At 45.5% G+C, this 27,845-nt stretch overlaps 1 protein-coding gene across 1 annotated transcript; it reads left to right on the top strand.

Annotated features, from left to right (window-relative positions):
• Positions 1-238: 238 nt before the first annotated feature.
• On the top strand, positions 239-27,635 carry MTHFD2L (methylenetetrahydrofolate dehydrogenase (NADP+ dependent) 2 like; the record flags this gene model as incomplete). Its single annotated transcript, XM_084267055.1, has 8 exons — positions 239-378; positions 3,795-3,979; positions 5,326-5,448; positions 7,733-7,885; positions 8,655-8,762; positions 13,385-13,477; positions 18,935-19,060; positions 27,038-27,635. 8 exons carry the CDS (start codon positions 239-241, stop codon positions 27,148-27,150), a joined length of 1,041 nt encoding a protein of 346 aa, XP_084123181.1. The 3' UTR covers positions 27,151-27,635.
• Positions 27,636-27,845: the final 210 nt, after the last annotated feature.

Genomic DNA, 27,845 nt, shown 5'->3' with positions numbered 1-27,845 from the left:
GAGATGCCGCCGCCTCATCGACACTTCGCCGAACGGCGCGCCCGGCCCGTCCCGTCTCGTCTCGTCTCGTCTCGTCCCGCCCCGCCCCGCCCTTCCCGTCACGGTGCCCGGCAGCCCTGCCCAGGCCTCAGCAGCCCGGCCCTCAGCCCCGCCCCGCCGCGTCCCCGGGCCCGCTACTTGCCCTGGCTCCTCCCCACGGTGCTCGGTGTCGGCGGCGCCTGCGTCCGTCGGGACCGACATGGCGGCGGCCGCCGCCTTCTCCTCGTCCTGCAGCGCGCTGCGCCCCAGCCTGGCGCCGCTGAGGCGGTGGCGGGCTCTCTCACGCCCGGTGCCCCGGGCGGCCTACAGCACCAGCAGCTCGCCGCGCAGCGCCGCCAGGTACGCGGCACCGCTCGGGCATCTCCTCCTCCTCCTCCTCCTCCTCCTCCTCCTCCTCGTCCCGGCGCGGCGGGGAGCGTTCTGAGGGGAGGCGGGCGGCGCGCGCCGCAGCCGTTTAACGGCCGCGCTGGAAGAGCCCGGCCCGCCTGAGGAGACGGTGAGGCAGAGCCGCGAGCCCGGCCACCCTCGTCTGCCCCTCCAGGGCGGCGGCTGCCCCTGGGGCCCGGGCTGGGCTGCGCCCCGCCCCGAGAAAGCGGGGCTCGGCGGGGCCGGTGCCAGCGGGCTGAGGTGCCCGGCGGGGACGTGGGCCGCGGCCCTGGCGCGGTTGATCTGGCTGGGGGCTCGGCGGCGCGGGGAGATGGCGGGAGGGGGTCCTGGGGATGGATGGCGCCTTCCCTCCTCCTCCCCGGGGAGCTCTGTCTGTTCAGCGGTTCTCCCCGGGACCTCGAAGAGTCTCTCGGGCGGTGCGCGCAGCGTTGTTACGCGCCGGGCACCGGTGTCGTTCGGCAGCGGTGAGAGCGGTGACCGGCGGTGGTGACGCCCCGTCACCGCGCGGCCTCGGCGGGGCAGCCGGGCCGCTGCCGCCGCGCTCCCGCGCTCTTCGAAAAAGCTTAGAGGCGAAACAAGCGGCTCTCGTCACGCACACAGGCGCGGGCACGCCTCGCGTCACGTAGCTCTGCGGCGGGCGGAGGGCTGCCGGTGTGTGCAGAGCGCCCGGGTGCCTCCGGCGCGGCGGGGACGGGTCTCCAGGCCGCCTTGTGCCGCGTCAGTGCGCTGGCTGCCTCAGCCCCGCGTCTCTCTGCTGCGGCGGGGAAGCTGCGGGCGGGACAGGTTCGTCTCCCGGCCCTTGGCACCGGCACAGGGTCATCTCGTGGCCCTCGCCGTGATACCGGGGCTGTCGTAAGCACAGAGCTGAAGGTTTGCTGGGCTCAGTTGGTCCAGGCAGCCTGTGCTGAGGGCTGGGGGCACTGTCTCTGTGTCCTCAAACAGGACACGATGGGTTAGATGTACTGAGACAATGGAAATAAGCCTCTGACCTTCTAGATACTCCATGTATCAGGATTCGGTTCCTCCGGGCTGGGCACGCACGGCTGTGCAGTTCTGGAACGGGACATGGCTGCTGCTGTTCTTTGCTGCTGGGATGTGTTTTCCCCAGTTCTGTCTGGTGCTGTATCTGCTCCTGTTGCAGGGATTTTTGCAGCGGTTTTCATGTGGTGTGTATGGGATGGACAAGGTCCCATCAGGATGCCGCATGTGCTGTGGGGCTTGTAGTGTATGGGTTTACCTGAAACAGGGACTGACGTCCTTGTTTCTGTCGTGCCCTGCAAGTCGCTGGGTGTGCCAACAAGAAGGATCTGGTGTGTGAATTGTCCTGCTGTGAACTCACACGGGGTTCAGAGTAAGAGCTGCTGTGAGCGAGTGGGGATGGTAGTGGGACAGCATGTCATAGTAACACGTAGTAAATCTCTCATTACACCTGGTCAAGTTTTTCATGCAGATAAAATTTAAAAACAATAATCTGCTTTTTAACTTCAATATCTTGAGTAGCTTGCTGCAGTGTAACCCTCCTGAACAGCTGATGCTTTACTTCTTCAGGTAGTTCCTTTCCTTTGAAGGACTTAAAATAGTTAACCCAGGGGATGTGTGGAGTGCTTTTAAATGCTTGGGACTCAGGACAATGGGAACACTCGGGTTCTGAACCATTATAAAAACTGTTTGCTGTGTTCCAGAAAAGATTTGCATTAGTGACGTTGTACTGGTGCTGGTGAACAATAGATGGCTGTGCTCATGTGGATCAGGACGGTCTGTGATCGTCAGCTGTGAGCAGGTGAAGGAGAGGTGGGGTGAGCTTTCTTGCCTTAAACAAAGAATTAAACATAGTCTGTGTATGGGAGAAGTCATGAGATTTGCTTTTCTTTCCTGCCTTAAAACAGAGAGTGCACCTGTAACTTGGTGAGCTCTTCATCTGTAACTCTGCAAGAGACAAAGCTGACCTTTCCCACTCCATTTTCCAGTTATCTGGTAATTTCGTTTTCTCTGTGGTTCGTGGTCAGTCTCCAAAGCAAAGGCTGAAAGTCTGTCTAAAGGTTTAGCATCCCTGTACTCTGTCTTCATTGAGATTCTTCATGAGACCCAAAGCTACTTTCATGAACATCTGTTGTAAACGTACATGCTATTTGCCATCTTCCCAGCACCTTTAAGTTAATGAATATGAAAACTAGAACTACTCTTTGATACTTTTCTTGACACCCAGAGAGTATCTGTGTAGTTGCCTGACTGCCTTACACAGTGGGGCCATCCCCTAACTCCTTGCTAAGGTGTAATTGTACTTGTTTCCTTCTGCATATGTGAACAAACCTGGAATCATTTTCATCTTTTGCACATGTGCTGCCAAGGAGTAATAATTTTTTTAAACAGTCTTAACTTGAAATATTTCTGTTTTGTCTCTTACAATTGACTTTTTGCTGTGGCTTGTAGAACTGTTTGCTGTCTTCAGAGAGATCCAGGTGCTGAAGAGCCTCATGCGGCACTAGGCTGTATTACAAGCAGTTTGGTTTAGCTTGTGATGTGTGCATGAGGGGGGTTGGTCTGTGTTTGTGTACATATGTGTACAGATTTGCTTGTTTAGCCCTGCTCTTCCATTTATCTGCATTGGTTTTGATCCTGAGAAGACTGAACGGGATGGGGTGAGAACGTGTCCTCACTTAAATCTGACCATCTTAGAAATGTTAGGAGCCTGTGGCTTGGGTTTAAGAGGTATGCACTTAAAATGGTTTGCTCAGGGACTAGGAAACCGATCCTTTGGCAGCATGTTTAAAGTAAAATAGCATAGAAATGTGATACATAGGGATTGAAAATGTTTTTTGGCAACAAAATATTGTGAAGGCCTTGTCTTCTTAAATGTACATGGCATTGCTACATGGGTGAGTTATATTAGTTACATCCTAAGCAAGCTGGGAAATGGTATCATCTAGGCTTGCACCAAACAATAGTGTGAATAATCCCATGTCAGAAAGATTTTTAGAAGGAGATTTGGCAAGGGAGGTGGGTAAAAACTCCTTAAACCAGAAAACTTAAGTGCATAAAATGTTCTCATCTTCTGTTCCCCGATGCTGGAGTTGATGGGAATGTTCAGCCTGGCTGGCTACGTGTGTTGGGAAGGTGGGGTGTGATGGGCAGGCTCCTCTTCTGTGTGCACTCATGGCACATTGCCACTCCTCAAATAAGAGAGTGGGGAAACACTGCTTTCCCTGCCTGGATTTGTAGTGTCTGAGTGGCTTTCTAACAGTGTTTGAAATGCTAGCCAATTAACTAATCAAAGCCTTTGCAAGTATTTAACCTGGTAGATGGCACACTTAAATGACTTGTTTATGAAATTTTAGACCTAAATATTGTGTATCTTTTTGTCTTTACAGTGATGAAGCAACCATTATCTCAGGGACACAGCTCGCTAAACAAGTCTTGAAGGAAGTTCAAAGGGATGTAGAATCGTGGATATCCTTTGGAAACAAGAGACCTCACCTCACTGTCATATTAGTAGGAGACAATCCAGCTAGTCATATCTATGTCAGAAACAAGATAAAAGCAGCTGCAGCTGTAGGTACGTGTTACACAACATCAGTGATGCTTTGGTAAGCGCAAGGTACTGTTACTTAAAAGTGAAACAAGAAGTGAGGGGGAAACCCCTTTGTATGTTAATTGTATGTTGAACTCCTCTTCCTCATCTTCTCTGGTGAAGCTGAGGAAAAGGAGCTGTTTGTGAAGAAGTAGCTTTAGTGGCACACAAGTGGTAGCTGTAAAGTCCATTCTGTATGTTACAGTGCTGTTAGGAAAAGGATTGCAGCTTTATCATTAGAAACTGGAAAATAAGGAGAACACTGGGCAAGTTGTTTTGGCAATAAAATGTTTTAACTCTTGCTTTGAGAGGCTTGGTGGACAAAGATAATCAGAGAGAAATTATGTCAGTTTTTAGTTGTTTCTGCAAGAAACTGTGATTTTTTTAAAATTTTTATTTATTTATTTAAAAAAATTTTTACATGAACTACTTGGAGCTGGCCTCCTCGGTATCTGCTAGATTCCTCCATTTATATAGGGATTTTTCAGCCTGCTTCCAGCTGCAGTAGCAACCCTATACCCTGGCATTGATGGGAATGGTGATTAAGTAAGCAGTTTTACAAAAAGGCTCACTATCTTCCTGTTCATACCATCAGTATTATTTTCATGCCATCAGTGTTGATGTGCATCTGCTGTATGTTGTGGAGTATCTGTCCTATTGAATGTTTTAGGTCCACATTAGAGCTGGGCAAGCCAATCCCAAAGCAAGGCTTCCCAGCTCTGAATAGGAAGGGCACAGTTTCAGACACAACAAAGTCAAGCATTAATGCGAAGTGACTGATCACCCTGGCTAAAGCCCGGGCACTACAACATCTCATCTCCAAGTGGAAGAGTATCACAGCTTAAACAGGCAGCTTCCATGCTGTCACTGTCAGTGAAACTGCTATCGTGGGAAGTAACTTGAAAATTTTTCTTTTCTAATAGCAGGTTTTGTCCCACAGAAGTGGAGAAGCTATCCAAACAGATGCTAGTAATGCTAATGTAGCTTTATCTCTCTGGTTTTAGTTACAGTTCTCAAGAGCACATTTGTAGAAAGGTTACATGCTTTATTTTCCACACATTTCTAAACTTGTTTGCTTTTGGAACTGCTGTACCTGACTACAGATTTTCTGCTTTATTTTTCCCTGTGTGCTTCATTGCAGCACTGCAGCTGACATCTAGAAATAGAGCACTAAAGATCAGGCAGTGCAAGCAGAATTTTTAGCAGGTCCTTCATGGTTATTTAAGCCAGTTATCAAACATGGGACAGGTGTTTAGACAAAATGACTAAGCTGTCTGTAGATAGATTTCCTGATACTAATACCTGTCTTCTTTTTTGTTGTTTTTTACCAGGCATTTCTAGTGAGATCCTACTGAGGCCTAAAGATATTTCTCAGGAAGAACTCTTAGATATGACAGTAAAACTCAACAAGGATTCAACTGTTAGTGGTGTATTAGTTCAGCTACCTCTGCCAGGTAGGTGACATCTTTTGTCCTGCTCCTTATATGCCATCAGGGTAAGAGGAAAGAGTGACAATTTTGGGTGGCAAGTGTATCTTACTCACAGAAGCTCTTGGAAGAGGACAGGTGAACTGAAGGATCAGGTGAGGTGTTATGTTTTTAGTTGTATACTAGCCTGCAGGTCATTTGAAACAGCAAAGAAAATTGGATAGTGGGAATCATTTCATCATGTCAGCCTTGGCATTGTTACAGTTCAGTCAGAAAGCTGTTTTGACTCCACACATTCACTTTGTCCAGATTATTCCTCTCTCTTGTTGTTGTTTGTTTGTTTTTTAACATACTGCACTGTTACATCTTGGTCTCCAAGACCTTTGCCATATTTTCATCCCCTCTATCATGCTGAGTTACACTATTTAACAGATGATGCTACAGTCTTTCTCACAGCAGTTTCAGGTTTTGTCTTAAGCATTTGTTTCTGTTTTCCATGCTGTCCCTAATGTTCCCTGTGAGCTTTGTGCTAAGGTCCTAAAAGCCTCTACTATTTTCTCAGCTTTTATTTCATTTCTTCTAATTTGTAACAAAATCTCACTCAAATCTCACCCGGCAGTAACTGGCAACGTGGCATTTTTGGCAGTGGTAAAACTTTCAGTTTTCATCTACATCTATGTAAGTCAGCTTAGTTAAGCCTCAAATCTAGTGGTTTATTTGGTTTCCCCGTCTCTGTGGTTCCAAGTATTGTCTTTAATCATAGGTTTGTACTGTGTACTCTGAAGGGCAGAGGCTGGCTTTTTGACATGTATAGGGCATGATTTCTTGCACCAGCTGGGACTGCAGGGGTTACTTTTTTAGTGGTATCTTTGCTGATGGTGAAGATGAAGCTTTGTTTCTAGGTAAGCACTTGATTTCCATCTTCCTAGTCTTGGTTTTCGCTTTCAGCCACTCCTTGCTGCCTTTGTTTCACATCTAGGAAACAGCCAAAACTGGGGCAGGTGCTGAGCGTTAAGGAAGAGATGCTTTGTTGTGTTTGTAATGAGCATCAGCCTCTGTGATGAGGAGGTTTTACCCTTCGTATTCACTATATGGAAGCTGACTGAAGTAAGAGCTGCTTAAAGTAAGTTGGCCACAAGGTGGAAGTATAACACAAGTACGGAGACTGACAAACTGGGCCCCAAGAGAGGAACTGGGGGAGCTGGTGCAATGTGGTTGGTGTCCTTTGTTCAAACACCTCTTCAACAAAGAGCAGACTAGGAGGAATGGGTAACAGAAAAAACTTTAATTTCGCTAGTTAGAACTCGTGCACAGGATAGTGCAAGTGAGAGCCTGGGGATGGAAATCTTTGAAGTGTGTAGCAAGGGAAACAGGCTCACCTGCTGGACTCCCACTCCACTGAAAATCCCAGAAATGGGAAGTGGCATGTGTCACTTCTGTCTTGTGTAGCTACCCAGTAGAATTGTTAGGTACTGCTTGGAGAAACGTGGGGTTTTTGAGGAGGATGTTGGGTGGTGACAGCCTGCTCTTGAGCTGTCTGTCTTCACTGATACACGGTCCAACAACAGACCTAAGTCTCTGCTCCACCTCTGTGCTTCTTGATCAGTGTGTTGTCAAATCCCTTTTCTGCTAGGGTTTGATCATTATCAGTCCTCCATTCTGAAAACCGGTCTCTATTTGTGGCATGTCAGATTTGAAATATATTTTGATCAAATAAATTGTGCACAGGCATCTTCATTTCAGCTGTATTCACTGCTTCAAGCTAATCAGTACTGAACTGTCACTTGTGTTCTCACAGTTTTCCAATGAAGTAAGGTATTTTTTGGTCTGTCTTAGTAGCATATTACCAAAACCAGTTGTTTTGTTTGAAAATGGAAAATGAAAGCTAGACCTGCAAAGCTGTTTCAGCTTAGGGTTTCTGCCTGTTTGCTTAAAACTGAGGTTATGTATCCTGTGTGGTGTTAGAGGCAGGTAACGTGCATGGTAACAGCAGATTGCAGAAGTGGCTCTCCAGGGCCTTGCTTTGACACTTAGTAAGTCCTCATTCTCAGCTGACTGACTGCCTCTCCTAGTTTGACTGAATCTGTTGTATTAGCAGTGTCATAAAAGGGGATGATAACTTCATTTTCAGTAGATGACTTCAAAAGGTGAAGTTGTAAGTAATTGCCTGGAGAGGGGGAGTGTGGTCTGTTCGTAACGAATAGTAATAATTCCCTGAGCTACAGCACATTGGGTGTTTCTCTGTGTAGGGGTTCAGATAGTATTGGTGACACCTGGCAAGCACGTAACTTGAAAGCCCCGTGTTCCCTAGATCACCTCGATGAACGGACAGTGTGTAATGCGATCGCGCCTGGGAAGGACGTGGATGGGTTTCACATCATCAATATCGGACGCCTGTGTCTCGATCAGCCCTCCATAATACCCGCCACCGCCGCCGCCGTCTGGGAGATCATCAGGAGGACGGGTGAGGAAAGGAGCTGCACTGAGCCCTTTGTATCTCTGGACATGAATAAGGAGGAAGTCAGGTGTGAGCTGGAAGGTGCAGGTTATCTAAACGTATGGGGCTGTTTGAAGAACAAACGTTTAGAGGGTTAATCTGAATAATGAGGGGGTGTCAGAGAGATGAGATCTTTTTGCCAGTAGCACAACCATCAAGTATAGACAGAAGTCAGCACAGAACTTTGTGCACTTCAAGATGTTGCAAGAAATCTGCTGTGTTACTTCTAGATTTATATAGTATAGTATGTATTTATATATATACTGATACATCAAATAGTATAGTATGTATTTATATATATACTGATATATCAAATAGAAGATTTGAAGTTCTTGTTGGGGAGAAGGAAGAAATAAGAACAGAAATGAAATTTGAAATTCAGTACTAGAAGGGAAAAAGAATTCATACAATTTTATAAATGTAATTACGTGTTCTTATTGGCAGATGTAAGAGCTTCTATTTGTCTTTGGGGTCAGAGGAGACCAAATTAGGAGTGATTCTGACAACCTAAATGAGTTGCCAGTTTTGTTTCTTGAAGGTGGAAGCTGAAAGTTGTTTTATGGGTTCATCCCTCAAGTTCAGCCTTGTTGATTTGCAAGTCACCTTGATGTCAGCAGTACACAACAGCAACTAATGATATCTTTGGGGTTGAGAATGTGGGTTTAGGTATTTCACAGTAGCAGTACACGTTTTGATAGGTTGTTTTTGTTTGGTTGTTTTTTTCTCCCCCTATAAGGAATACAAACATTTGGAAAGAATGTTGTTGTAGCTGGAAGGTCTAAGAATGTTGGAATGCCAATTTCAATGCTTTTACATACTGATGGGGAGCATGAAAGGCCTGGAGGTAAGTGCATGAATGGTCTTTTAATGTTTCTATTTGTGACTTCATTAAAACAAAGCTGACTAAAGGATTCGGATAAGAACAGAAAGCTTTTGTCTCACAACCAGAGCAAGGAAATAAGTTTGCCAATATATTTCCTGACCTATCTGTAGGAGAGCACTTTCTGGACTCAATGTTTTTGGTGCTAGGCCATCATTTTATCCTCCATGGGAAACAGCTACTCTTTGAAGATGGTTAGCACTGAAGTTTGAGGATAGTACCTCAGCCTTAAAGAGTTGATGGAGATACTGTGGCCTTAAAGAGCTACGGAGATTCATGTGATATTTATACAAAGAATAGAGCTATATGCCTTATCCCTGTGCTTGTGTAATAGTAGTATCAAGTTTTTCATACACACATATACACATAAATATATATGACATGATTCCTGTGTAGCACCGTGTTGGGTAGTGATTCTGAAAATACCCGAACGCTCATCAGAGAAAGTTACCTGTGTGAGCTCTGTGATGTGTGTTGGCCTGGGAGACTTTTCTGCAGTGTAGTTTATGTGGCCCTGGAAATTGGAGGTTGTAATGCAGATAATTTTAAGTGCTTTAATTACAGCAGCGTGCGTGTGCTGCTATAATTGTGCCATAGAAAGAAAAACAAATAAATTTAAATAGAATATTGTCCTTTTGCAACTTCATTTTGATGTTAGAAACCGCCAGCGTGGCGTGCACAAATGAGGTGAACACCAGTGTTTAATCCCAGGCATATTTAACAGGAGAGGACTGCAATCTGTTATTAATATAATAAAGCACTAAAAGCTTCCTACTAATCATAGAGTTGGGTTTGTTTTTTTTCCCCATTCAGGCTCTGTGGGAAAGTTGGTATTTGAAAATTCCCTCAGTGAATTGCAGTTCCCATCAGTGCACAGCTCTGGTCTCATCCCCATGCCCATGACAATTAGCAGTGCTTTTGCCATTTGCTGTGGACACGGGGGTGTTTGTATTACTGGCTGTGCAGTGTTTGAAACATGCTTCCTGCAGTGCTGGGCTGTGCTGCACACTGCTTGCAGGTTCCTCAGTTGGAAACGAGGAGGATAAGTGCCCCCTGATTATTCCAGGAGCTTTTTACAAAACCCATAGTAGTTGCAGGGGTGGTTTTTAGCCATTACTACTGTTTTGTGGCTTTTGAGTTAGTTGGATCTGTGATGGTTTTGTTTACTTGTATCCTGGGTTTGTAGTTCTTCTGTGACTTTCTGGTAGTATGACTTGTTTTGGGGGGCTAGTCCATGAGTTTGTTGGCCTATGAGTGAGCTTTGTTGTGCTTCACTGTCATCTGCCTACATTCTGATTGCTGACATACTACATGTTTCCTCACTGGCAGCCCAATTTGCTGGTGTTGTCATTGGTGCTTTGTATGCCACAGATTCTGTGCAGGGACAGGAGAATGTTTGGATGCTCCCCTAGTGACAATGACAGTGGAATCTCGATGTGGGGAGAGTTGACTCACTGAATATATATTTCCTTATTCTGAAGAAATGGATTTAATTTTAAGCCAGGTTTTCTTGTCTTCCAACCTGCAAGGATACTATACAGTAGAGTGGTAGTGTACAGTGTAAAGCAGCTGGTAACAAGAAAAACATTTGTGCTACTTCTACAGTAAATGAGTCTTAAGTACGTTTATGTTGTGTCCATGGCAGTGAATACATTCGTAGTTGGGGCAGCTTAATGTAGTTTTCATTCCTGACTTACACATCAGGCTGTCCTCGGAGATCTGTTTGGTCTCTCACAGTTAGCTTTCTGCTCTGCTGCTGCTCTGAGCAGCATGGGGCCAGCCCAGACAGCGTGTGGAAGGGAAGGCAGGCTAGGCAGAGGTTCCAGCTTTACCTCAAGGGCTGTCAGAATTCCTGGATGAATCGTGGCACAGAAGAAACGGAAGGCAGTTGAGATAAAGCAGAGATAAGCAGTGACAGAGAAAGCATAAAGCTGCAGTACAGTGAGCTCGAGGAAAGGTTGGAAATATGAGTGTAATAAAAATAATAACTCAGAGGGAATAATCCTGCCCACATTTTAGCAGATAATAGCAGGGCAAAGTGTGTGTGTTATGACAGACACATCTGTCAGGATACAAGAGGAGGCTGTTCTAGCAAAGGCATTAAGTTTCTAAATGCAGTGTTTTGGGGTTGAAAATGACATGTTGGAGTTGCTCATTTTTATCAAAGGCAGGTTTTCTTCTTAAGCACACTCTTAGGGTCATTTTAAGCTGTTAGTACAAATAAAGCTGAAACTTTTTTCTGTCTGTCTTCAGGGAGATGGGGATCAGAGAAGACACAGGATGAAGTGCTGAAAAAGACCATTTTCAGATTATCAGCCAGGCTAAGGTTTTATCAGCAAGCAGACTAATGTCAGTGAAACTTATTTAATGAAAAGGGGTGCAAGCTCTATGTGTGATACCACAAAAAGTAAGAAAAAAAGAGTAGGGTCTAGTTAGGTTTTTACAGATGATAAATAAACCTGAAAAGGTTGGTGTCTGTCTTTGCCTGTGGTGTTTTGTATGTAGAAACCATAATGTCCTGCAGGTGGCAATATCTGATCAGATCGGGAAACTATCCCAACCCTTACAAAACACACTGCGCTTTGTGTAGGCAGGTCAAGAGATGCCCTGTTTTGTCAGCCGGTGAGCTGACTGAGAGCAGCAGCATGTGGAATCTCAATCGCTAAATACATTCCTCTTTCAGTAGAAGTAACAGTGTAAAAATAGGTGGTTATTTTCTGTTTTGACATGATCACAAATAAATGGAAAGCCTTTATTTTTCTTCCTTTCCTTTTTGGTAGTGAGAACAATTACTTGGTTTCAGGAGCTGACCATAGACAGTTTCCTCACTACAGTCTTGATGGAAAGCTAGCACTGATTTTATTTCTCAGAAGGTGAGAATATTTGTAGCTTTGGATTTTATCCATTGTTTTTTGTCAGCTGCTTTGCAGAGGACAGTGTCAGAGATCAAAAGAATCCTATTATGCATTTTTTTTCTGAAGCCAGAGTTGTGATTTTGGGCACAGTATTCTTAATTTGCTTAAAATAGGTACCAAAAGATGTGGTGGTAACAACTGAGATGGCTAAAACTTTAATGGTTAATAACATGCCTTAGGAGTCTGAGTGGAAGGTGTTGATGGGGGTGTAACACCTGAACGCTGTGTGGTACGAGTAGCTGGCCAGGAGAGTGTTGGAAGGCCTCTCCTTTGGCAGTTGTTGTTATCTTTGCTATGTTCTTGGGCAGTCCTTGAGGGATCACCCTGCTTCCTGCTGGATGCAGTGCCAGACTGCAATCCCTATCCCAGTGACGACTTCGATGTGTAGCTGTGTCTCCTCAGTATCCCCATCAAACAGCACGAGGTTTTCCCTGTCTTACTAGGAGGGTAACTTCTTGCCAAGAAATGTGAATACATGCAAGGGCAGGCACCGTATGAGTTTGCCCATAATCTCTTTGAGATGTTTCACACCAGAGTAGGAAGTGTTTGAATTTAAGGGTTCAGCTGTTTCTGTTCCATCAGGACATACAAGAGATGGTAGGACAGCTGCAAAAATCCAAGGACCTTCTTGTCTGGTCTTTACCATTCCTGTTGTGATTCTAGAGCTACATAACACGATGAGTTGGAATGCTTTGAGTGTGGGGAAAAATATGGATTGGGTGCATTGATTCCTTAAGCAGTTATAGTGATAAACCTTCTATGATCCATCCAGTTGGGGGGTTGTAAATATTGATGCAGCTGTAGACAGGAATGCTACTAGATTTCATCAAGGAGAGGTGTTCCTGGACTCAATCAAGAGGGATTTTTCTGTCTCTACCCTTGCATGCAGTTATTGGTCGGTCAGCAGGGTTTCTGGGCAAAGACCCTTGGCCTGGGAGTATCCTTGTTGTCCTAGCTACTAGACTCATTCTCCCAGCAATCGAGGTTTACAAAGAGGAGAGCCTCAGCTGTCATCTCCCATTGGCCAGATCATCAGCAGCGTGAAGTTTGGAGAGAGGGAATGTCAGTAAGATAGAGTGCAACTTCACTGAACTTGAATTACCGATTGTATTCCTTGAGCACTCAAACCTGTCAAAAACACGGGGCAAAGACTAAGCTTTGACTCAAGGGAAAGGCTATTATGAAGTTAGGCCACAGGTATGGGAAAGACCATGGTCTGTCTTCCTGTCCATACAACAGAATGTCAGGGGAAATATCTAGGGAGCTTCAAACGTGATTGAGGAAAGAGATAAGCACACAGAGGTCTTGTACTTAAAGCTTTGGTTCCTAACAAAGGGATGAGTCTTTGCACACTGTGCTTAATAAATCAGATGCCAGATTCCATGCTGGGTTTGCTCTGTAACTGTAGCGAAACTGATTCAGGAATAAGTTAGTCTGCAGTGTGTAAATGACTTCACCCTGCGAGATTTTCAAGAATAAATGTGATTTCTGACGTGTGAACAGCAAGTGTTGAGAGCTGTGCCTGTGCTGGAACAAACGATGCACCCAGGGCAGATCTGATGATCATCTGTTCCGTTGTCAATGTACCAAATGAAGTCATTTGCACCTGGAAGTAAATGCTCCACAAGCGTTTTGTGTGTGACAGTTAATCGATGCTCTCTTGCGTTTCAGGTGACGCTACGGTGACCATTACTCACAGGTACACACCAAAAGAGCAGCTCAAGATCCATACACAACTCGCTGACATTGTGATAGTAGCTGCAGGTAATACCAGTTGTTGTTAATACTCTTATCACAGCATTCAGAACCTAAACAGTAGGCTTTGGTGTGCCTGGTGGCAGCATTACTACCTGTTCTGCGTTCCAGCGAGTCGCTGCTGCTCGTGCTTGCTGAAGGTGGTGTAGCAAGTAGGATTTCTTGTTGTAAGAAGGGCAAGTGATTTGGCTCTTTGTTCTCACCCTTCACATTTGCAGACTCATAAACTGTTTCTCGTCACATGTGGCACCTTTCCCTTAGGGAGACTTCAGAGTGAACTCAAGATTGGGAACCAGTCAGTGCATAGTTTATACAGGTATAATTATGTAAATTAAAACATTCGCTGTGCAGTGCAAAAATCATGAGTCATTTAAATTCTGACAGGAGGGTTTCTTTAAATCAGCTGGAGGCTGCATTCATAAAACAATGGTATTATTCCCTTGCTGTTAGAATTAAGGGCAACCTTGCCAAATTAACTGGTAGTTTTGGTAACGTAGCTAATTAATGGCTGAATTTTTATTTCATTTTTTTCTTTTACAATTATCATGCAAAGAGGAAGATGATGGCAATTGCTTAGGCAAAGGGGTCTGGAAGGTCAACTTCTATATTCTTAGCAAAGTGTAGGGTGAAAGACTTTAGGTGTGACAAGTCTAGAACAAAGGAACAAGAATAACTCTGCTTCTGAGCAACCTCTGTTTTTCTTTAGTAATATTATAAAATAAAAATGAGTTTAAAAAACCTACCCTAAGCAGTCCAACTTAGTAAAAACCTTCCTAAAATTGTGTGTCCTCTCACAGGTCAGGATATCCTCCTTAGCATTTGGAGGAATACCAGGGGATTGTGACTTTCCTCTGTTCTTTCTACCCCCTCTCTTCATCATCCTCAAGTCTGAAGTCTTGATTACTTAATTTCTAAATGATAATAAGATGCAGTAGATGGAGACAGAAGACCTGTCTAAAGCTCATCACTTCCTGTTGAAGTGAAATGTCCTTTGCTTCAGGGCTTAACCACACTATCTCTTTCTCATGCCAGGTCAGGCACAAGGAGCAGCCCAGCTGTCCCACATGTGATTACTCAACTGTGGGCCTGATCAGAACTCAGGCACTGAATGAGTGACGATAACATGTGTGTTAACTGGAAATGAACTGGAATTCTTTATCCAAATCCACTGCTGCTTCCCATTTAATCATCACTTCTGATTTCGACGCTGAACGTGGTTTGTCATCACTTGTAGTTAAAACAGTTCAGGAGCAATTCCTCCATGTTTGCTCTTGACATTATTTTCCTCACGTCATTCATAACAGGAGCATGATATAACACTGGTTACACAACGTGGGATATACTTGGAATGATGAAAAACCTAGGGCTAGATTGTGCAAACAGTCCGTGGCCCTGCCCCCGTGGATGCTCTGGGGAAGATTGCCCTTCAGAAAGGTGGAATCCCTCCAAGGTTGCTCTTGTCACTTGTGAACTGTGTGTGCTGTACCGCTGGGATCACATGTTCCCTGGAAGCCACCTGCTCAGCCAGTACTGTGAGCAAAGGCGACTTCTGCACGGCCAGGTAGCAACAGCTGCTGTCCTGGGGCCCTGAGCAAGATGTGCAAAGGGAAAGCAGCTTTCTGTGCGTTCTGTGTAGAAAAGTGAGACTGCTGTTCTCTTCTCATGCAGCGTTTTTAGAAGAGCCACCTGCATTCTGGCTCCCGGTTTGGTGACGTTGCAGTGGGTCTGGTCTGGTGCTGTATCTCTGAGGAGCTTTCTGCTCACTTGCACTCGTGGCTTTCGTAACGCTTCCAATGGGGTGCTCCTGGTTTGACTCTTGAGACTGGGAATACCCAGCTTCCTGTGTTGTCTCTCACTTGCCCGCAGACTTGGGACCCCGTTTTCTTCCTTACTTTGTAGCTATCCATGGAGTTTTATTTCTTCCCTCATGTTCCCTCCCAGCTCCTTGCATCATAAATTCCAACAATGCTGCTCTTGTCCAGCCTACCCCTCCCTAAAATCTCTGTCTCAGTTTCCAGGTGGAGCTTCCTAAACTCTTTCAATACCAGGCAGCTTTTGCCTTTCTAGCCAAAGCGAGATGTTTCCTCCTGGCACCCTGCAGTAACCTTTGGTACCTTTGCCTGTATCCCTGCCTATACAGACATCCCACAGAGTCTTTTTGCCATTGACCCTGACCCACAGTAGAAGAGTAAGTGTAGCTTTACCTGCAGCGCTTGTGAGCTACCACAGTACATGCAGGGCAAAGATGGAAGCAGTAGGCAGTCTTTGACTAGTCGACCTGCTGCTTCTGCTGTTTAGCTTTCCAGTCTGCCTTATCTGTCTGCTGGGTTTGGAGAGGGGGAACAGGAGTGTCAAATGCTGGATAAAATGATTCTGGAAGTACTTGTGCTGTCCCACAGGATGTCATCTGTGGTCCTCTTGTTGACTTGTCAGACCCTTTTATTCAGATAGCGGCTGGTTAGCTTTCTCAGGAGTTGCCTAGTTTGCAGTCCTTGTACCTAAGCTGGGATTAGGTAGGGCTTTGTTCTTTTGTTAAAACAATGATTTGTTGTTTCCTACAAAAACTCCCAAAGAGAGATTTTCCCACATTCTCCAGTCGGTGCACTTTAGGAATAGCAGCTCTAACGCTTATCTCTTCCTACTCGGTATGTAAAGTAGGCTTAAGTAAATAGATCTGCTCATTTGGTTTGGGGGTTAGTTTATTTGTTGCTATTAAGTATTTGGCCTATTATCAAACCTTTTTACAAAGGGTGTAGCTGTGCAGCTTCCGTTAATATGCTTCATCCCTATCACACACAGATCATTTACCCCCATAAGGCTGAGGCATTATCCAATTACCAGCCAGCTCGCAATGGATTGCGTAAGAGTGTCATGCAGTAGACGCAGCCAGATGTTATCAAGTGGAATAGGAAAGAATTTGAGGTTTTGGCTTGCTCAATATTGGGAGCAAAGTTTCAAGCTGGTGTCCTATGGGGGAGTGAGAAATGGAGAGCAAAGAAGGTTCTTGCATTGCCTGTATTGAAATGACTGGCTGTGATCCAGCGCATCAAACAAAGCCAAAGCCCTTGTATACCAGCACTTGCCTCCAGTAAAATTACAGTCACAACCCATATGGATGCCACCCTTTTGTTTTTTTCTTTTTCTCTCTACCTGAGAGAAAGCTGCTGTGCTGGGGACAGGGGAGCTTAGACTGCCCCCTTGGAGATACCCTGTTTTTAGGATGAAAATTGCTTGCAGAACAGAGCTCTAAGGGAGTCGCTCAAGAGGCAAGGTGAATTCTATTTGGAGTTTCCCATCACCCCAAGTTGGAGGTTGCATGGTAGAAAAGAAATTTAGGAGGTGCTTCAAAGTGAATGTAGACAAACAGTTGTCACCGTTACAATTAAGATACGATAGGTGAATGCTGATGGTGTGTAGAGGACCTGATCTTCTCTGCTCTCTGCTAGCACACAGTGACTTTGGTCTCAGATAAGGCTTCGCTGCTTGTGACTGTCCAGGTGTAAACTCTCAGATGTCTGGTCACAGGTAGTGCTGCTGTTTGTAAAGCAGTGCTGGAGCCTCTGTTCTAGGACAGCCCTTCCTGTCAGTAAAACTGCTGTCTGCACAGAGGGAGCCTATGGAGCTTGAGAAGAGAGGTCTTTTCTGTGCGTCCAGGGGAGCTGGTAGTGAGAGTTCTCTGGCAAGCCAGCTACAGCACGCAGGGCAAGCTGGATGATGTCCATCTCCCAAAGTAAACGTGGGGTGCTACGTGCAGTTTGAGAGCCCACGTGGCAGTGGTCTTTACACAGTGGCAGACGTTCACTGTCCAGCACCACTGCCTGAGAAAATGGTGTTCTGCCCCCCCTTTGGTTAGGACCCGGCTCAGACTTTGCGTGGGATTCACTTGTCCCTTTTGTACTGGAGTTGTTCTAATACTTGAATAGCTGTTTTGCTGTGCCTTGCCACGTATACAGATAGCAGTCAGCTTTCTATATACAGTCTCCAGGCAGCTCAACGGTGCTGATGGGAAATGTAGAACCATTGACTCAGCTCTTTATCTGGAACTTGAAGTGACCTTGTAGGTTCTCTGGGTTGTGACTGTTGAACACCTTTGTGATGACTACCAAGCTGCTTTACATGGAAATGTGCTGAAGAAACACAGTGCCTAGGAAGAGAGCAGAGGCAGCGTGTTGCAGCACTCTGTTTTAGCCAGGGTCCCTTAGTGGCAGCATGATCATAGTCCGGGACTCTACACAAGCCTAGCCTGCTGGAGGATGTTGAAGGTGTGTAGTGCTGAGGCCAGGCCCTCTTTGGTCGAGCAGGGAGCTCTCCCACTTGGCTATAAAAGCAAAAGCAGGATGTGGTGTTGTGTAGCAGCTGTGACAGGTCAGTGTCAGGCACTGGGGCGACCAGTAACACAGTTAAAATAGCTTATCAGGCAAGTCTGTCTCTTGAACCGAAACCAATCCCATTGCACAACTTTTGCTTTGGGATTTTCCCCCCTTTGCTGTAGTAGCAGAAACTAACGTAGAAAAGCCTCATCTGTCACAGCTTTGGGCTCAGCCATCCTCCACCCCTGCCCAAATGTTGGTAAATGTGTCTGCTGAGTGTCAGTGGTTCATTTGCTGAGGAGCACATGAGACAGAGCAGTGTTCTGCACATTGGTAACACCTCAGTGTGACATGGAACAAAGTGCAGTTCCTCTTCTTGTGCCAAGAGTGCTTAATATCCTTGAAGGCTCTCATGAGACCTTTGCCAAGGTATGGGTACATCTGAACTGGCCACTTTATTTCTTTCTTTTTTGCCTCTGTTGCTTATAAATGACAGGAATCAAAACTGAGGTGGCAGGATAGATGAGCAGTGTCACCATGCTGGCACTGTGGTGTTTTGTAGCCGTGGGATTTCATGTATTTCAGGTTTATTATTTAACTGCTTGAAATGCCTTGCAGCTAAGAAATAAAGTATATAGGAAGTCAGAAAAGTCCAGAGTAACATGAATCCAACACCAATATTAAAAAAGGGAAGGTTGCAGACAGTGCTGTGGAGGTAACGTGCACGGCTTGCCGCAGCAGTTGACAACACTTGAGGATCAGCAGCCTTCTGACCATACTCAGGTTTCTTCTGGCTCACAGAGTGTTTTCATTCTCCAGCTTCTCTTCAGAAGTGCTCTGAAAAGGACTTAGCACCACAAACCAGCCAATGCTTCCTTCATTGAGACTGTGTTGTCAGTGCTTGTGACCTCAGGTTTAACTGGAGATACTGATACGTATATTTAGTGAAAATGAACAGATAGCACCTTCTCATAATTACAAACCATGTGAAACTGAGGACTGATTGTTTTCTGTGTGTGAGGAGAAAAATGCAAGTGCAGGAAGGATCCTTTCTGTGCATACATACATACATACATGTGCACCCCTGGCTGTAATTTGAAATTGATGACCTGAGACTATCTGGCCATGTTAATGAAATACATCTTGATAATTCCAGGTATCCCAAAGTTGATTACAACTGATATGGTCAAAGAAGGAGCAGCTGTGATTGACGTAGGCATCAACCATATCCACGATCCTCTTACAGGAAAGACTAAATTAGTTGGGGACGTGGACTTTGAAGGTCAGTGAAACACTCTTTACGTGAACCTGTTGGATAAATAAACTGAACTTTGTGGGATTCACCTGGGATAAATACTTGGAATAGCCGGTGCCTCAAATGAGATGACACTTGCAGAGGGGTTTTCTAATTTATTCGCTCAAAAAAGAAAGCAAGCTGTATGTTTGTATGCTCCTAAGAAACAGCATGTTTTTGAAGAGAGGAACTGTTACTGTGAGTTACACATACCAGCAACCTTTAAGAGATGCAGATGAGCTCTTACAGCAGCGTGGTGGTGGCAGGAGATGCTTGTCTCCAGGTCTCTTTAATCCTTTCTGAGTCTGTGAAGTGTTGTTCCAAGAGTAAGCAATAAAAACAGTTTCTGCTCTTTCACAAGGCCTCCCACTGCTCGTAGCAAATACTGTCATACCACAGCTTCCCAAGCCTGCTTTTACGCTCCTGCTGCACCTCTGTGTGTGAACGTGCTCACTTCTGCTTTAGAAATGCCCTTTATGCGAAGGTTTCATGGGGGTTTGGCTCCAGCCCTTGGAAATCTTGGTCTGGGCAAGCCTAGCAGATAAAAATTGATGTTACATATTGATCTTTTTATGTTTAATGTGTTGCAGAGCAAGTTCACAATGTAACTTGATTAAATAGCTCTGCTCTGGAGGAGCTCCAGACTGGAATAGCAGGATTGTTGCAGTTGAAAATTAAAGCTTATTGGCAGAGTTGAGTGTGGGAAGCTTAGACAGCGTTTGCCCACATTATTAATGGTTCTCAACAGTTCCTTATTTTGATAAGTATGAAAATTACCCACAAGGTTTTTTTCACGGTTATTAACATCTTGGCTGGCATAATGTCTCAAAGCTTAATTATATTCACAATGTTTTTAGCCAGCTGTATGTATTTGTAATTACATCACTCCCTTGGTTCCTGCTGCTTTTACTCACCATACATGATACTTGTCAGTTAAAGTCAACAGAATGACCCACACGAGTGTAGCCGAGCGATTGTCTCAGTGTGTGCTCAGAAAGGTACAACCCTGTGTGTACAGCAGAGCTCCAGAAGGAAAATGCTCGTAGAGTGCAACTTGGCATTTGTTTTGGTTGGTTATCCTGCTTGTGCTGCCACAGTAAAAGGTTTTATTTTCAGTTTCCAGAAGTCAACTGTAGTACGGAGCATTTTCAGGATTTTTTGTTTGCTTTGGGTGGTATGGGAGGAAAAAAGCTCCAACTCTGAGAAACAAAGTTTTACCCTTTTCGTTTGTATTCCTTTAAATGTGAGACCTTCTGAATGTAACAGAGGCAGATTCCACAGCAAGGCTGTGATTCAGAGTTTCAGCAATGCACTGTATATGTCTCATCATGTCTCTTGTGGGTTGTTCTCAGGATTTTACCTGGGGGGAGGGAAGATCCAAAAAAGAGGGAGGAACTTCAACTTGGATTATGCCACTACAGTTGCAAGTAGCATTTCACTGTGCATTGCCAAAGGGAAATTGTTGTTGGTTCATTGGTATCGGTGAAAGTTTCACTAAATCTCTAACAACAAAAAAACCCATCCCAGTGTGTACAGCTCTGAAGGCTGAAACGTCAGTCGCCCTTGCCAAGTGCCTGACCTGGCAGCGCGGAGAGGGAACGAGCGGTGTACTCGTGTAGCAAATCGATTCAGCCTTCTCCTACGTCCGATCACTTGGCTGAATTTATATTTAAGCCCAAGTGAAAATGATTTTTGTGGTCAAAGCGAGGTACAGAAATGCCTGGCATGGCATACAGCACCAGTTTAACATCGTCTGGCCCACCAGTACCTATTGTCTCATCATCCGCTGCTTTAACTAGAAACCTGTGGCCTTGGGGAGAGCAGAAATTTAACTGGGCAACCAAAGGGGAAATCTGATTTGTAAGAAACTGATGGAAATGGCTGATTTGACCAGGTCCTCCAACTGACAATGACCTGTGATGGAAAATAGGTGTAAGAGATGGGTGGAAACTGTTTTGATTCAGTTGGCATATCCTAGCAATACTTGGATGCCATCCTCTGATCTCTAGGGGGTAGGTTAGGCACTAAAGTTCATTTTTATCTCTTACAACAAAAGGATGCCATTTCAATTTTATTTCTTTAATGTTTGTTATTAAAGTCAGTGTAAGAAAAAGACTGAGGAAAAAATTTCTCCTGTGGCTGCTCAAAAAGAGAGTTCTGAAGTTCTGAAATCTACTCTCTAATCTGCATTTGTCTGAGTCTGGTGTAGGTAGGCAAGAGAGTTGCGTGCAGTCACCCACAGCCAGACACCTTGCCTTTGACTGTGCCAAGGACTGACCACTGGCTTCTGCTAGTGTATGTGTGTGTGCACTCTGAGGCAAGGAGTTGCTTAAAGTCCGGGAGACAAGGAGGAGCAACAGGATGGTTCAGTTGCTTAGAAAAATTTAACAGCACCAGGCCTGTGCAGATCAGTGTTCCAGCTGCTATGAATGGCTGGCTCGGGAGCGATGGCACCCGGGTGCTTGTCAAGCTTAGCCCTTTATTTTGGGCAAGAGTTCCAGGCTGTATTACAGAGTGTCTCTAAATGGTATTTGTGATTTTCCCCATCCCCTTATGTCCACTTTATTTTGACAATCCAAACTGTCTCCTCATCAAAACGAGGGATATACCTTTTTTGTCCAGAACAGCTTGCTGTGCAGTTCTGAGGTGTCTGAAAGAACAAGGCAGGAAACACTGTGCATATGGAGGTCAGCTGCAAACTGCTGAGGTACTTAGCCTGATACTGCTGGGGTGTTTTCAGCTGCCTGTGCATCCCTAACCAGCGTAGCACACACCCCTGTTGAAGTTACAAATTTCCCAGTATCTGTGGGCCAGGGAGGGGGCTGCAGGAGGGAGGGTGATGTGCGGGGAGGAGGAGAAGCTGTAGCATCCTCAGACTGTTGCCAGTGCCATTCTAGTTACTTTCAGGCAGCAGTTTCAGTCACTGAAAGGGAGACCTGTTTCGATGAACAGGGTAATGCATGTGTGGGTGTACTTGGCCCTGTTTTATAGGGCTTTTGTTGCCACAGCAGTAATGCTAAGGGAGGAGGAGGGCTACAAGGACCAGGAACATGAAATAAAGCAACAACTTACACAGAGCATTTAACTGGAACAGCTATTTTGGGTGGAGCACCGTTTCCAGGAGTGACTGGTAGAGCAGGGTGGTAACACGCTGGTGTAGTAGCTGCCTTTGGAAACTGGGACTGGAAATGCCCATGGAAGCAAAGTGTACAGGACTCGAGAGGGACATGCTTTAAATACTGCCTGTCCTTCATGATTCCTCCTGTGCCCTTGGTGAGCAGGTGGTGATGCTGGGTTTTGAGTCTCACTGGATGTCTAGATAGAAAAGAGAACCTTTAGGTGGGACCTCGGTAGGTGATGTAGGTGCAGTGTCAGCAGAGGGGTTTGTAAAGGAGAGTTGTGCTCCTGACTTGTCTGGTTTGCACAGCCCAGGCAGTGCAGAGGAAAGTCTGGAAAACGGGTGCCACCAGGAGCAGGGAGGGGTTCCAGTACTGAGCAGCAGCAAAGACTGCCTTAACAACAGATAATTGGTGTGGTCTCAGGGGATGGGTGTATGTGATGAGCTTCCTATGGGTGAGGGGTAGTGCACATAGGAAATGCAGGGAAACCAGGGAGGTGGTATGGTGAATATGTTGAGGTGGAGAATGGGCCAGACTGACATAATGCTTCTGGATACACCAAATGCACCAAGGAGAAATTGGCTGCAGGATTAATGTCTACAAAGCAATCGGGCAAATTGATGAGTTTCTTGAAACAGGTTTGTGTAGCTTAAGAGATATACTATGATAATCTTCTAATCCAGTTTGTTAGTGGAAGTGGAGGTCCTGCAGTCATGTCTTGGCTGCAGCTCATGGGAAAGCCAGGCTTCGTGACAGTAGTCGCTTCTGACTGTTGTTTGCTGATGCTTTGCCTTGGTTATGTTACCTTCTGGGCTGTACACTTCAGATGATCAGATCCTTTTAAAATTGTCTCTGTGCAGCTGTTCTAGGCAGGGGTCGTGCAGATAGAACGTGGGTGTTCCTGCTGCTTTTGCTGTGGCTTCTGCTAGTTTAATGTCTCGGGTGAGACATTCGTTTTGCAAGTGATGTGAGTCCTGTCCATGTGATGTAGCTGCAGTATTGCTGCCCTGCAAAACTCAGGGGAAGCACTGCCTCCTGTTAGGCTCCACTAGTGCCAGAAAGAAGTAGGAATACTGGGATGAGGCTGTGACACCAGGACACCAGAGGGACTGGCTGCTGGCTGGTGGCAGTAAGTGCTGGATGGCTGAGCCTAGGTACTTGTCGTGCAGGGGTCTCAGCAGTCTTTGTTATCTTGTGTTTCTGCTGCCACTGCTTACTATCCCAAGGCTACAGTGACAGCTTTTCCCCTGCTTGTGCTAATTAGCTGAATACAAAAAGCTGCTGTGTGTAGGGTTTCACTGGATTTTTCTGCCCGAGATGCCTCCTTCACTTGGCCTTTAGAGGTAGGAGGAAAGACATGTGCACTGTTAGAATGACAGCACCTGAGCCTTAAGTCCTTGGCTTTCAAATAAGTGCAGTGAGAGAATCAGGAATGACATGAAAAGAAGGAACTGTGAGAAATGGGGCAGATGCTTGCTGGGCACCATCCCTCTGTGCATCAGGAGCAGCACCCCAGAAGGTGGGGAGCAGAACGTGGGTCTCTGCTGTGGCTGCTGGGCACGTGATCTGCGCTGCTGCAGTGCTGCAGGGATGCAGCAATCCAGAGTGGCTTTACAGGGACTAATAAAGCAGTGTGGAAACAGTGCTTAGGCAGGAATTACTCTGCATCACTTAATGCAGATGCACAAGACCCAGAACTGCCTTCAGGTTGAGACTTGCCCTTGGTTTGTGTGATTAACCCTATTAGGTGTCTGATGTCCTTAGCTTTAAAGGAACCTAGGAATGAAGGGCTGCTTCCAAAGCAGTGGGTCCTGTTTTTCAAGGAAACAATCTACATTTCATTTCTTCTGAAGAATCAAAGGAAGGTTTTAAGGTTCTACGGAAGCTGCAGAATAGCAGCTCCTCCCCCCATAGGAACCTAATTTGCACACCGTTTTCCATATTGGCAGGGAAAAGCCTGGGAGAAGGGCAGGCATCTCAAGAAAAGCAGAGGTGAAGCTTGGGCTGAAGTTACACTGTAGCTGTAAGCAGGAACAGGACCTCCTGGAGCAGCCCACAGTGCACCCACATGAGCTTGGTGCTCCTGAGGTGCCGGCTTGGCACTGTGCTTTGGTCTGCTACGTGTCATGAGGACAGGACAATCTGTCTGAGTTTTGGAGGGCCAGGCTATTTTTTCCCCTTTTGGTTGCTGGCATTTCCCTTGGAAAAGTGGATTTGCTGTGTTTGTGTTTACTCTTGCAGATGGAAACTTATCAGATGGCAGTTTCCCCAGCATAGAAACCTGTTGTGTGCTTAAAAATCCAGATGGGCTGTTGCAAATAAGCACTCAGGGTGGTTTGTGTTAGCTGATAGACAACAGTTCTTCTGCCACACTGACCCATGGGGTTTCCTTAATGATAGAGTATGGGTAAAGCAATTCCCCAACAGCTTTTGGAAGCCCTGTGCTGCCTGTTCACCCCCGAGTACAGTTACAAGCACTAGAGGCAACGACTGCTGTATGGGATATTCATGAGAAGGCTTTCGTTAGGTCAGGCACAATCTGGCTGAGGATTGCACCTCTTTGTAAGTAAGATAGGAGTAGTTTGAATAATACCACAAAAAGAGGTATGTAAGGCTGCCATGGAAACAGACTGAGTTCAATTTGAAGTGCCCAAACTGTGCTGTATGTTAATGACCTTGTTCGCTTCAGATGTGGGTACACATTAACCTGGGAATTTGTAGAACCTGCATTTCACCATAAGCACCAATCTCAAATGGTAGGTAGCTGAAAATAGTGTAACTATTAACAAGACAAATTATTTGTGTTTGAGAATATTAAGAGTAACTGTTGTATGAGATCTTAATTCATTTGTTACAATTTACATATCAAACAAACCGCAGGGCAACTTGTTTACCTTTCCGGATGTTTTAACCTTATATCTGGTGGTACCAGTAATTAAAACCCTCCCAGTTGTAATTATCACCTGTCCTCAGTCAGGCTTAATCTTCTGTTCTTCAGTTCAGCGAGATACTCGCCGTTACCTCCTGCAGATGCTCCTGGTCAGTCCCTGCCTTGGGGACTTCAGACAGTGGAGTCTTTATTTCATTTATACCCCTCTCCCCCTTAAAATTGAATAAATACTGTATCCAAAAAAACCCAATGTACAACTTTTCAGACTCATTTTTAGTAGTTCTTTTTGTGAGATGATGTTATTCTCAGCAGTAAAGCACAAGAAAGATGAATGTGCTTAAAGCAGAGGTGAGTTATCTTGTTCCAAAATGGGGATGCCCAGCTTTCCATCTGTAGGTCTCTTAGCCAGGCAGACGTGCTGCTCTATAGGGACTTTGGTAGAAATGTATGTGCTTGTGTCAGCCTTGTGCTTGCTCACATTGCTCCTGGGTGTGTGTGCCTTCTTAAAAAAAATGCTTTTAAAAGCAGGGGGTGATTTTCCAAGAAATTATTTCTAAGCAAGCAAAAAAACCCCAAACTCACAAACAAAAAACCTCTCACGGTGGCACATGAGGGGAAAAAAACCCCAAACCTCTGTAGTAATCTGGTTAGTAATAAGCCACTTGGGCTAAATATTATTAGCAAATAATTGCTCATTACAGTTCGTCATGCAATGAATTCCCAGCCAGTTGCATGTAATTCCTTTGCAAGTAACCTGAAATTCCAGTTGATTGCATTTTGCACAGTAGATAAGAATATCAAGTCAGGATTTATTGCTGTGTTATGTTAATTCCTCGTACAAAGAGGTTACCTTGACAGGTGGTTAACTGAAATGCTTTTTTAAAAAGTCCATATGTATTTACCTCTTTGCCCAAACATTTGAGGTCTGCACTAAATTTGTACAGCCTGATGTGGTCGGTGGCTGGTGGTGATTCAGCTGTAAGAGTTTCCTTTCTGACTGGGACTTTGGGAAGATCTGTGTGTCCTAGTTCAATACGGGCACCCCAGTAACACCAGTTTACTAACAAAGCTCTTTTCTGCAGCAGCTGAGTGTTTATGGTGGGAGTTGCAACAGGAAATTTGTCACTAGATTCTGTTTTACCTCAAAGACAACTCTTGGGTTTGTTGTTTGTCTGTATTGTGGGTCAGATAAACAAAGCAGCCAGGAAATCACACTAACCTCTCTGTGGTCTTCTTAAGTTTCCTCTTCTGCTGTGCAAAATCCTTGTTGGAAGCTGCTAACCAGATCAGGGTTAAAGGGACTGAATGGTGACTTGACTGCTGTTGGTTCCCTGCTGGCAGTGTTAAGAATTACAGCAGACTCCTGCTCTGCATGCTGCTCCTCAGGGACATGCTCGCTTTGGGGAGGTCATCTCTCTACCTCCAGAATGAGCTCCCCAGCTTCTGTAGCTCTCCTGGGTATTGAAAGTGCAGTGTCACAGCTGGCAGGTGGTGATGTGTGTCTGTGCTTGCCCTCCTGCCACCCTGGGCTGGCTGCTCGGCTGGGTCAGGAGGTCAAACACTACCCCTTACCCCCAAAAATGGGATTAACTCTTTAACTTTCCATCTGTCTGACCACAGGCTGTGTGAGTGTACATTGCTCCCCTAGGAAAGGGGAGATAGATCTCCCAATCTACCTCCTTCTGCAGGTAGACTGGCTCAAACAGGCTGTGAAGAACTAGCCCCTGGGTAATACTATTCCGATGAAGAAAGCTACCTTGTGCCCTGGTCCTGGCTGCATCCAGCCACCACTGTGGTCGGAATGAGCCGTCTGCCTTCACTCTTCCCACCTTTTCTGGCAGTTGCCAGGTCACAGTCCTTCATGCTTATTGCCAGTTGGGCATAGGTGGGCAACTGGAGGGGAAAAACAGTTTTGGGAACTTGCTTAGTCACTACCTTTTTCTCTTTTTCTCTTAGAAGTGAAGAAGAAGGCTGGCTTTATCACCCCGGTGCCGGGAGGGGTAGGACCTATGACTGTTGCAATGCTGCTGAAGAACACACTCATAGCTGCCAAAAAGCTCATTTACTAGAGCAAGCAGGCCACTTTGGAAGAAGAATCCAAGTTGTTCTATTTATTGATACACAAAACATTTATTTTTTACTACAAAGATATTTATTTCTACATTGTATTTATTTTTTCATGTAAAGTACCCTCAACCTGATGGTTTACAAAACGTCCTGGTACTTTGTGTTACCTCCTGCTGACTTCACGTGAGCAGAACTGAGCTGGAGGACACGCCTATGCAGATGTGGTGGTGGTGGTGGTCAGTTATGTGGGTGAGAATGGAGGATGAAGCATGAATGGCAAATATACCTGTGATCTGGGTGCAGTGGCCAAGGTGTCTCAAGCACCCAGCACCCTCAGTTTTGATCAAACAGTATAAAAAATAAGTTTCAACATGCTTGATGTCCCCTAACAATATGGTTTGGGTTCTGAGGTCACGAAGCACACTGGGGGCAGTTTGAAGTCTTGAATTTACTGGGTTTTCAGTGCACTTAGGCAGCAGCAGCGATGTTGAACCTGAAAGGAGTGAAGGAGTGAGGTTTTTGTTTCGGCTGCCCTGCAGTAATGCTGCCATGAGTGCAAATGTTCAGCCTGTGTCCTCAGATGTGAACCTGAACACTGGTGGCATTCTGACCTCAAACGTGTGCCAGAGGTATGCAGGAACAAGGAGCTAGAATTGAGGCCAGAATTCTTTTCTTCCCCAGTCTGGATTTGTTTGAC

The sequence above is a fragment of the Gallinula chloropus genome (assembly GCF_964237585.1).
Source record: "Gallinula chloropus genome assembly, chromosome: 7".
Taxonomy (NCBI): Eukaryota; Metazoa; Chordata; class Aves; order Gruiformes; family Rallidae; genus Gallinula; species Gallinula chloropus.
This window is presented reverse-complemented; position numbering and strand designations above follow the sequence as displayed.